The following is a 12,253-nucleotide window of genomic DNA, read 5'->3' as shown; positions in this document are numbered from 1 at the left end:
TTATATAATACTTTGTTCAGAAATATATGTATATAATACATCTCTGATAACTAGTTCAATTTAAGTATATTTTTAAAAATTTTTAACAACTATTTATTATATTTAGATTAATTTAATTTAATTACATTGTTGCTTCCATTAAGTTTCGTAAAATATTTATTAATCGAGTTTAAGTCTGCTTAATTTGATTGTTCTTGCTTGAAAAACTTGATAAATATTCGGTTTAACAAAATTGTTTGTACTTTTTCATCAAATTAAGTTATATAGGTATATATATATATATATATATAATTGTGTTGATATGTAACCGAAATGTAAGGAATTTTGTGTATATGTATTTCTATCATTTTATAAAATGATATATATATATATATATATATATATATATATATATATATATAGGTATATACATATATCAATTTAAGATTTTAGTAATTTAATAATATTTATAATTACTTTAATAGTATTTACTTATATCTATTTTGTATATTAGCTTTACAACAAGCAGCCTCGGGCGACTAACCAACTCGTAAATCGGATTCCGCGTGAGGCAGCTTAACCACTAGTGCACGAATAATTAAATTGCTTTGTGAGAAAGCAGAAACGCGGAAAAATTTTCGAGCAAAACCCTGATCTATTATTATACACAATTACCACATTACGTCGCGAAACAACTATAAAGGAGTGCAAAGTCAATTTCTTTCTTCTATGTAATATTGCATCCGACGCTTTTTACAGATGTTACAATAGCATTTAAATTAAGTCTTTGTAGAGTTTTAATTATTCTGTTATGAGTAAAAACAGTGAAAGATATATTTTCAGGTAAAATAAGTATTTTACACAATATTATAGCGTACATACATATACATTCGTAATACTATATTGATTTCTCTTTAATATAAAAATTTAATGGAACATTTTTTGTTTCTTTCTTCCAATTCTTAAATTTAATATTAAAAATTTTAATAATTTTTTACGTAAAAGACTTCCTAGAGATTACTTTATTAAAATAAAATTTATTTATATAAATTTTGTTATTCATTTGTTTTTTTATTATTAAAGCGAAAATAATTTAAGTTGCGAGAAACAATTCTTTATTTTTAAACATTTAGTTTTCAAGTATTTTCTAAAACTATTACAGCGACTTATAATCTATGTAATCGAGTAGTACTTCTTTCTCAATCTTTAATTATTTTAATTTAGACATAAAGTTATCACTATTGTTGCAAACATTTTTATTATTAGGATAAAAGAAATTAATTTCTTGTTTATATGAAAGACAATACTAACACTTTGAAAGAAGCAAATATATAGGGACTATTATTATTTTGATATCCACAATGAACGCATTTATTTAAAATAACCAAACTGATAAAACTCCATATATTTTAAAGAATATTCGTGTTATCTTATCGAATGTTCTCATGAAGGACTATATTCAATAATGATCTACACAAGATCGATCAATTCGATTATTTAATAGCGCTAAAAATTTCTTTCAATAGAAATGGTAGTATGGAACTGATGGATAGTCTGCGATGAAATTGAGTTTCCAGTTACCTCTAAGATCAATTAACGTCCAATCGACCCCGTGCAAAACTCGATTATATCCTGCAAATCGTTTCTCTTAAGACTGGATTCTTGAATAAAAGAAACGAAAGAGAGAAAGAGAGGGGAGAGAGAGTGAGAAAGAAATAGTATTTGCCTTTAGTATAAATGTTCCCTCAGGTTTTAAATTAAATGCATTTGAAAAATAAATAATATCTTGCATTAAAAATGTGGTATTATTATCACGTATTATTACAAGCGCGATATTATTAATATTCCCGTAAAATATATTATAGGAATGCTTTGTCAAAATATATTTTTGTATTATGTAAATAAGTCAGGAACCTAATTTCTAATTGCAGAAACATTATTTTAAGTATTGTCCAATTTCAAGTATATTTCATCCATTATAAAAAGATTTATCTATTATAAAAAATTTAAATGCACATTTATCAATGCAAATTTTAGAATAAAACATATAATAATTATATGTATAATATAATGAATATTTTCGCATCTTTCAATTAGGAAAATGGACGTATTGTAAAGATTAAATCATAATTATTACTATAATTTGTAATTGTAACATTTTCAACAATATGAGTATTATGAGATATCTTACCGAACTTAAGTTTTTATACAATTTAAAAAAAAACGTAAAATCAGTACAAAGAGATTTAAAAGTAAGCTGAACAATTACGTAAGTTTTTATAAATTGTGACCGATTATTAATTGACTTGATTGTACGCAGTGCATACCATTATTAACCGCATTTCTCGCAAAAAAACGAAGAAACTTTACGGGAAGCATTTTATAGCTTAAGAGCGATCTCTACAGAAGGATTCATGAACGAAACATCAGACATGACACATTGCGACACGTGACATATTTCTAACATTATTAATTCGATAGGATATTAATGTAATGTAATAGCGGTTAAGATATGACTTGATTTTTGTGTAAAACTGAAGAAGATTGCGTGCAGTCGAAACGTCTAGATAATTCTTTTATGTAAGATTCTGTAAATTTATGATTTGTCCGATTTGATTGATACTTTTTCGGTTTAACAATGCTTGTAGAATATATTAAATAAATTTCAGATTCTAACATTCTATTTAATGCTCATTATGTTGGCCTCTTTTACTATATTGATTATTTCAACAATACACGAGCAAATATTAAATTCATGTTAATATGAGTATTGTTTTTAGATTATATCTCTATTTTATATTTTTTATAATTAATGATGATTAATTATAGACAATATATTATGAGAAAAAGTTCTTACGGTTTTATCGCCCAAATTGCGAACTCGACACGTGAGGTATGCTGTTTTTCCAATCAGAGCCGTCACGTTAGTATTTTGCGAAAAGTCGAAGATGGGTTCCGGTTTCGATTTCAATCCGGAAGAATGATCCAGCAATTGTTGTCGTGGTCTGGTCTGAATTGCGTGTCTGTCTATGTTATCTATCGTCCGATCTCCTAGACTCAGCGTATCTGAAACAAAGAGAAATTCGCTGATTGAGTGTTCAAAGTTACAGCTTACAGCACACGAGTGATCAATATTCATTTATCTAGTCCATACATCTACAACGCGTATATACATATATAAATGTGTACGTCCTCTTTACAATCAATTAATTTTTATATATAATGCTAGCAAATTTTATTTGATTTTTTTATTTTTTATTGTTTTAAATAAAAAAAATATAAAACACATATTTCTGATTGACATTTCCAAATATAAAATTCCAATTTGTACTAGAACGCATGAGTAGAATATTTTATCTATACTGTTTAATTTATGATTGATAAATCAACCCTTAAAACCAGACGAGAGATTAGATTGAAATTTCTGGTTAATGGAAATTTTCAATTGCGGCTATTAAATGCACGAGCGAAGAATAACGAAGCTCTGAAAATGCCAACGTCCGCAAACGTGTATAACTCTTTGAAAAATATACAATATTCTCGACAGTGCGTTTCTCCTAGAATTATTCGTTCCAAGTTCCAATAAAAACTATCAGATCTTTTTGTAACTTGAAAATCGATTTTTTATCAATTTTCCCTTTATTTCAATACTCGCGCAGAAGCTAAATGCAGGTAGCAATAGTTTGATACGCAGGCGACGAACGTATTTCTCGAAATAGAGAACGATTGGCGTTTCACTCAACAAATCGAGGGTATTGATTCTGTCTATTCACTCTTGCCACGTTCGCCACTATCGCGTGCATTTGTATCTTTTCTTGCATGTGATGCGCTTAATAATTTTCGTTATATTTTACTATGGTTTTTTTGACAGAAACTTTACTACAGAGAAAGCTTTAGATTTTTCTGTGAGCGTTTGCAATATAGTCGATTTAGGGCTAACCTATGTGAAAGTTATGACATTTGAAGTTTAAATATTTTTAATTGTCAATAGATACGGTACTGTAATAATAAAACATTATCGGAGATTCTTTTTTGATCTATTTAGCAATAGATAGTTTTAACAATATGTACAATAATTATTTGAATTACGTTTGAATTTTATTACGCATTATATCAAATCAAAATCTTTATTATTCTAACATTTGTTGAATCATACATTCATTAAAACCTCAAAAGATTTTAGATTCGGAAAAGTTATCATCTGTGCTGAATATGCTTTTGCACGATTCAGTCTGCGATCTTGATAAAATAAAATTGTTATATACGAGACTTCCTTTTTCTCAATTTTTCTCTTTTAGTCTGTTTAATTTCTTTTCTCTCGGTGTTTTTTTTTCTCTATGCCGAATGTATTTTTCTTTTCGTTAGTTAAAGAAATTACTCTATGCGCAAAATTGCATAGAGGTTTATCATTGTTCACATATTTAACGTACATTTATGTTAAAAAAACAACGAGTTTATTATTTTTAATAGGGTCACACGTGAAAAATGGCACGCATCAATGAACAATTTTCGAGATTTGTTCCAGTCAACTGCGAATTATCGATTTTCACGAATTGTGTGTGACTATAAATATCAATTTATGGGAAATAATACGCATGACAACAACACGAATATTATTAAAAACGAAATGAAATAGAAAGATTTAATTGTATCGAAAAATAGGAAGAGGAAGAATTTCTTATAAATCAAAAAGAACATAATTCGCATTAATAAGTAGAAATTTAATTTCATAAAGAAATTTAATTTCATAAAAAAATACATTGTGCATAATAATATTTTAATATCCGATTTTTGTTAATTATTTTGCTTAAATATGCTATACGCCATAAATATGCTATACGCAATAACCTATTGCAAAGAATTATATTTTCGCTATTTTATCCTTTATAGGATTTCGCTAGGGATGTTACGAATATTAAAATTTATATTCTCTCGTTTGACATTTTTCTCTTAAAATTGTAAAACACAATAGAATATAATTATGCATAACCAGTGGTTTGAAATTGTGAGAGGTAAACCATTCATCTCAAAAGTTCTAACGTTGATTCAAAGTAATATGTATATATAATATTAACTTTCAACTAGACTTGTGTAAAAGTTACGAAGCGCACCCATTTACGCTGCGATATGTGAGGTAATATAATTATAGTAAAAAGAGTAACTATCAAAACGTACTTTAAATATTTGAGATATGTATAATAACAGTAACTTTTTTATTTAATCATAATTTAACGGATGAAAAGCAATCAACTATCGAGAAAATTTAATGAGATTATTCAAGACCTATGTAACTGTGTGCTGAGATGCTGCAAAATGGTCCGTAGCACCCTTGCACTTTGTGCACTGCAAGTTGTTGAGTTAGAAATGCACTCAGGAACGGTCGATATATGTTTCGAAGTAGCAGAAGTGTTTGCTTAGTGTTTGAAACTAACTCTGCTGCATATTCCGGATTTAATGGCGAAAGATATATCTTGCACCATCGTACAAATTTAAATTCATATTTAATAAAGCATTTTAACTAATTATTTCTTCCTCACATCTTGGCTTTATTCCAATTATAATATGTTAATTTATGTGTGAAATATTTACATCCTTTAATTACGACGATAATATTCCAAATAAATACATAATGGCCATTAAATCCTGAAAAATTTATCTTCACAAAGCTCCCTTTTATATTTTTAGTATTACATACATATTTTATCATATTAAAATCAAAAAGTAATAAATCCAAAAGAAATTAAATTAAAATGAGCAGCAGTTAAAATATAAAATAATTGTGGATAATGATTCTTAAAAGAAATTCACGATTTATTCCACGTTTTTCGCAATGTATAGATGATAGGGATGAGTAACTTTAATAGCCAAATGCATACAAAGTACCTGTAGTTCAGTAATCAGAGAACTGTAATAGCTGCAGGATGTAGCTATAGCCAGATTGGATAGAATTAGATTAGATCAGAGCTCATTACGTTTCAGCTTAAGAGTGAATTAGGTAGAGAATGGGTAAAAGACTCTACTTCCGGCCAAGATAAATTTTTTTCCTCATTGTTTTTCCTATAATACATCACGTGGATGATAATGGCATTGCCATCTTGAAGACAATGGCGAGCCACAATGTAGTAGTAGTAGTAGTAGTAGTAGTAGTAATAGTAGTAATAGTAGTAGTATAGCATCTTGTCTCTTCAACACTGATGTGAGTGCAGAACTTTAAGACACGCCACCATAGTTTGTTAGCTTTGGCATCCTCGCAAGATCTAATAGACGAGCAAAAGTAGCATATTTCTTTATATTTCCAGCTTTTTCCAGATTTTGGCATAAATCTATTCTTTCGTAAATTCAATCACCATTTTTTACATTCGAAACAAATAATATTCCGAATATCTTTGTAACAAGCCGTAAAATAAAAATATAAAATACTTGTTCCAAGTATAAAGAATATAGAAACGAAGATTTGATTATTTGTTTGCATGTTTAAAATTCTACGCGTGAAGACACATTTTTTACATTTTTTAAAATTGTTTACAAGTCTGAATGTAAGAGAATATTATTAATATACGTAACAAGTATTTTTCTGCATTGAATCTTTAGTATTTATTGTCGCGATAGAGTATGAACGCAGTTGCACACGTGCATTCTATGAGCCAGATAATTGTGCTTCTTGTTTATTTCGATTTTGACGATAAAATCGCTGAAGCTTCGTTTCTCTCGAGACAACAAAGGAGAGTAAGTCGAGTTGTTAGTTTGATGTCAACGCACTCAAATGGAAACGGTAGATTATAACCTTCCTAATTAACGCGGACGTATCGCAACGAGCGAGCAAAAGCTGATAGTCTGTGGAAAACTTTGCACTTCATTAGCTTTCCACTGTGATACGCCTCAGGTGCAGCAGTCTCTTGCTTCTAAAGCTCAACAGTGTGATATCCGTCGAGAAATGTATACGTGTGCGTGTGTGGGTGTGTGTTGGTATTAGTAGATGCTTTCTCGAATCTCGATATATATAAAGACAGCAATGATGATATAGAACATAGACGAGTTCTGGGAAAAGCCAAAGAGGAGGACTCCCCGGAGTGCATGGAAAGGATCGTTATAAGCTCTTCTGTCTTAGTTGCCTGCTATAAAATTAATTAAAGCAAGTGCTCGCTCAGGTGGACGCGAGATATCAAGAAACGTCCTTTTGTTGGTTGCACAGTGGTTAATCCGTTCATCATTTCACGGGAGATAATGAGCGACGGATATTTTCTCAGGTTTGTTACAGTGAGCTTAAGAGAGAAGCGAAAAAGATGATTAAGATAAGGATTAAATTACGCGTCACACGTAGCTAAGACGTTGTTGGGTGTTCATATCTTGTTCGTCACCATTGTGGCATCGCGTGAATGCTAATATAGTACAACAGTTGTGGCTTGCGTGCATCTCGAGAAGTGCCGTGTTGCAGACGTTGCGGAACTCTTGTCTTTGGACTTTGTCAATTTACATGTGCTCTATATACAGTACGCGCAATAATTATTCCTACAAATATTTTCTTTTTTTTTTAATCTCCATTACACGTGTATTTTTCATACTTCTAATAAGAATACTAAAGCAGATATGTGTGACGATTAGATAATACGAGAGAGATCATTAATATTTAATTCTAAATAATTAATTATTTCTTTTAATTCTAAAATATTAATTTCCACCCCCCAAAATATCAATTCTAGAATATGGAACTGAATATGAAATATAGAGTAGTATAGAATTTTTAATTTTTGATAAAATATTTTCGATATAAACGTGTTATATAATTTCTTGTTGCTACTATTGTATAATTTGTTTGACAAACGTGGAACATTCTGAGAAAATATATCTATTGAAAAGAAAAGCAATAGAGAGAAAGGTTATATTCAATAAAAAGAAAAACATTTTGCGAAGTAAGATTATTCGCGAATAGATTTGTAATAAAACTCAGGCAATTTTCATCGATTTATAGATGACTAGCCGTTCAGCAAATTGCGAACCATTCATTTTCAGTGAGTTAAGGATAAAATGGATTTGTCGACGGGTTCATGCCGCTTTCTTTTTTTTTTCAAAGTAGTAATTGCACTCTCTGTCACTTTGACGTTATTTGACATGGATGGTTACTCGTGTTATTACGGTCGCACCCAAACTCATAGATTTATGTTAGGTGTGATAGAATAAGTACTTTAGTCACACTTATATAGGAAAAGTCACACATTATTCTTGATGTCTGCAAATTTAGTTCCGTACCTTTCTGATGTCTTTCTATATGAATTTTGCTGCGTTAATTGAGCTATGTTTTCGGAAATGTGTAAGAAACAAAATTATTATCAACTCAATATACTCTTCAAATTTAACATTTCTATTAATTATATTTTGTTATTGCTATATTTGTGCTGATTTATGCTTTAAATACGAAAAAAAGTAATAATTATTTATGAATTAAAGTAACAGATTATTTTGTATATTTATCAACTCTTTGAATTTCTAGAACGATTAATTATACACACATATATATATACATACATATAGTTTTATACAATTTAAATATATATTTAGTATCTCAAGAAAGTCGTAAGATAAGGATAATATCAATCTTCTAGAGAGATATCAAGCTAGATTAATGAATATATACGATTTTTGAGAGAAATCTAAGAGAAGGTGAGAACGTGATTTCCAAGGGTAGCTTTTTCTGCGAAAAACTTGCGTTTAAAGATTTAACAAACACAATTTTCTTTTCAATGCAAAAATTCTTATAATTCTTTCACAAGATATTACGCCATACCGAGAAATAAGCTTAAAAGCTTTAAAAAGGAATTACTATTCCCATTTATACAACTCCTCAATCAGTTTTCCGTCAGTTCTGATATTCTGTGTAACTTAGCGTGTTATTGCGCAAAATCCTGTTCGTCATTCACCGGGCTGGTCGCGAATGGCGGAATTCATTACACCGGAAAATAGTTGGCGAAAATGGCAACCGCGAAAAAGAATGGCATATACAATGAGTTATCGACGCGAAAGCACCGATAGATATTGTAACAGCTGCGGCGGCCGCAGCCGTATCATAAAACGCCGATGATGGAGGAGGAATAACGATACCTCCGGCGGGCACATATTTCTCGCGTTACGATATATCGATCGTCACAAAATAATCTTCCGCATGGCGCGCTTTCCGCGTCTTCCTTCCGGAAAAGCTTGTTGAACGGAAAATTACTTTTCGCGCCGACTTATTTGACGGCAACTGCGCGTTTACCGTACACGAACCGAAAGATTTGCGCGCGAATCGCATCGGTGCATCTGGATTAAGGTATTTAAACGAACACAGATCGTAGACCGTCTTTGCGTTGCAATTTCCTGGTAGAGAGAGAGAGGGTGGAGATTCCAGGCTGGCGCTATATCGTAACCCAGCGATCTGAATATTTAGATCGCTCTGGGGCATCGGGCGAATGACCTTCGCAATAGTGAGAGAGAGGATCGTTTTCCGCCTCCGTGCAAGTGGACGGTAAAAGTTACGATCTTATTTCGAGCTCATCGCAATTTGTACTCAGCGCTTTTCGCCTCTACGGTTCGGCTCCGACTCGACGAACCGAACGAAAGGGCCGGTAATTTTTACACAGGCGAGCAAATAGAATATTTAAATCTAATCGCGCCTTCTTGCGCCGTCTTTTCTTGTTATAGTGTATAATGTTATATTATAACGAGAATACGTTTTTCAATATATTTTTTAGATATTTTTTCATAGCATTGTATTATTTCTCAACACTTAATGTAATAATGGAGTCACAAATTTAAGAAATTGATAGCAATGACTGTAAAATTACTTTTATTTTTGTAATAAATATTTTATATTTTTCTCTTTTCTTATATACACAAGAAATATTTAGCATGAAACTGCTATATACGTGTATTTTATTATCGTTTGTGGGTTTAACGATATGAAATCGATTTCTCTCTGATGGAAATATTAAAGAACAATTAATCTTTAAGTAGGTAAATAATTAAATCTAAAATATGTTTGACGTAATAAGCTTTTGAAGAAAAATGAATATGGTTTTTATGGCAAATTATAATTTTTAATAAATTTAAAGGACTTGAAATTTAGATATGAAAATATACGACATTAAAAATAAAAAATAAATAAATAACGATTTTTCTTTATATTTTTATTCAAAGAAAACTCTAATAAATAATCATTATCATCTATTAATTAATATTAATATTAACAAATTCATACTTAAAATAAAAATATAATTAAATATTTTCATACAAACTTGTCATATATTTTTAAGTTTTTAATTATTTTAATATCAATTTAAAAAATACTGCGCCAAGTAAATATTGCAAATATATTTATCCTCAAGTAATCCTAATAAAATCTTCTTTTAATACTATATTCAGAACTATACAAATCATTTTATAAATTTTTAATTTCCGATACGTATTTTAGAGATAAATAGTCTCTTGTCCAGATTTATTTTTCTATGTACTCGTATTTCGCGATTAATTTGCCAGCGAAATAAGGTCGCGCACACCTAATTGCTCCACTTCGCATTTTCTCATATACATATATAGCCGTGCTTTTTTCACGGTTTTTATTTTTATCTTTATTGAGTAATTATTCGTCGCGAGAGAGTAATAAAACTCATCCTTATCTTGAAATCCACCAGCTATTTTACGTTTTACATTTTCAATTTGCCTAGGATTGCCCTTCGATCAGAAGCTCACTTTAAGGTATCGCGCATTATTTATCCGGCTTGTAAAAGTATTTCTTTCTCCGCCCCCGGTCAGATATACATCGTTGTGTGTGTAGTAAACGAGATTGGACATTTTTCACTCTCTACCCGCGAAGAATTATTGGTGCGCGAAACTTGTGCGTGTCGCATGAACGAATTTGTAAAAGCACGCAGTTTACGGTGAATTATCACACATTTGTGTTGCAAACTTTTCGTAAAATTTATTCACAAAAAGATGAAAAAAAATATGTATACATATATATATATCAATTTTCATAGAAATATTCTATTAAAGGTACGGAACGCACGCGAGTTATTCGAGCAGCATTTTATGCATTATTTCGTGACGTTTCGCGACGCGCGATTGTTTCATTCTTTCTGAACGTACACACGAAATCTTGCTTAGAGGCATCGGAATTGTTTGCAGAATTTAATAAAATCCCACGCGAAAGCCCGCGATACGCTGCCAAGATTTACGACCACCGGAACGCGTACTCTGCGTGCCGTTTCGCGAAAATAACGGAAACGCCGAAACGTAATTCCGTCCCGGCGGTATGCGTATTTGTGTATGCGTGCGTGTGCTATTATTTTTTAAATTATGCATCTATGATGTGCAAGAGTGCCAGAGGAAAAAGAGGGCAAAATATATATATATATATATATGAATTTAAAATAAATCGACAAGCCGAGAAAGCTCGACCGTACTTTAACGAACGGCTTCGATAAGTAAGTCAGATAAAATCCCATGGTTTTCTTATCTTTCAAACAGGCTATGTAATTTAATCACATTTAATCACACCGGCGCGCAGACTCGCGTGACTCCCGCATCACGGATTTGTCTTCTATGAGAGTCGGTGCCCGATGTTATGTGTGAGCGCGCGCAAGAGAAAGAGAGAGAGAGAGAGAGACGCGTTATTTTTTCATGTTGCCCGAGATTGCGCGGAAATAAATCGCGCCCGCTCGTACGCGAGCCGCGAGCATAACTTTTGCGTGTAGTAACGAGCGACGTAAATGATTTGTGGGTAGAGTACGAAAGCGGAATAAAACGGGGGCGGCCCGGCCGCTGATACTATGGCGTGCGAAACGCGCGAGCTGATATTTTTTTTAATAACGAAATTAGATGAGTACTTTTGCGTGAACCCTCGTGAGAGAAGCGGAAATTCGAAATGGTATGCGCTACGTAGCATATGAAAATTTATCTAACAAAGCAAAACATTTTTTTATCCTCTAACAAAATACGCTAATACGTATATCTTCAAACGTTCTATAAAAATTGTATTCTGTTAAACGAAAATTTGTGTGTAATTGGAAATAATACTATTACGGTGGCGTATATGAAAATATATCTTGATAAAGCAAAATATTAAGGAAAAACAAATATGTGTATCTGTAGATATTTTGTAAAAAATTGTATTTTGTTAACTGAAAATTTATCTATTCAAAATAATACAGCGTATGAAAGTTTATTCGATAAAACAAAAAAAATTTTCTGAAAACAAATATATATTTTTTTCTATAAAATAATATAATATTCTGGAAAAATA

The 12,253-nt window shown here is 31.0% G+C and overlaps 1 protein-coding gene across 1 annotated transcript in view; it reads right to left on the bottom strand.

Annotated features, from left to right (window-relative positions):
- Nucleotides 1-12,253, bottom strand: part of LOC114929309 (zwei Ig domain protein zig-8) — a 59,124-nt gene that overhangs the window by 30,222 nt on the left and 16,649 nt on the right. The window contains exon 2 of the mRNA XM_029300809.2: nt 2,837-3,045. Coding sequence (XP_029156642.1) covers nt 2,837-3,045 — 209 coding nt within the window. The remainder of the gene's footprint in view (nt 1-2,836; nt 3,046-12,253) is intronic.

This window comes from Nylanderia fulva, unplaced genomic scaffold (genome assembly GCF_048542155.1).
Source record: "Nylanderia fulva isolate GAGA-0341 unplaced genomic scaffold, ASM4854215v1 Scaffold3, whole genome shotgun sequence".
NCBI lineage: Eukaryota > Metazoa > Arthropoda > Insecta > Hymenoptera > Formicidae > Nylanderia > Nylanderia fulva.
Note: the sequence above shows the minus strand (reverse complement) of the source record. Positions and strands in the feature narration are given on the sequence as shown.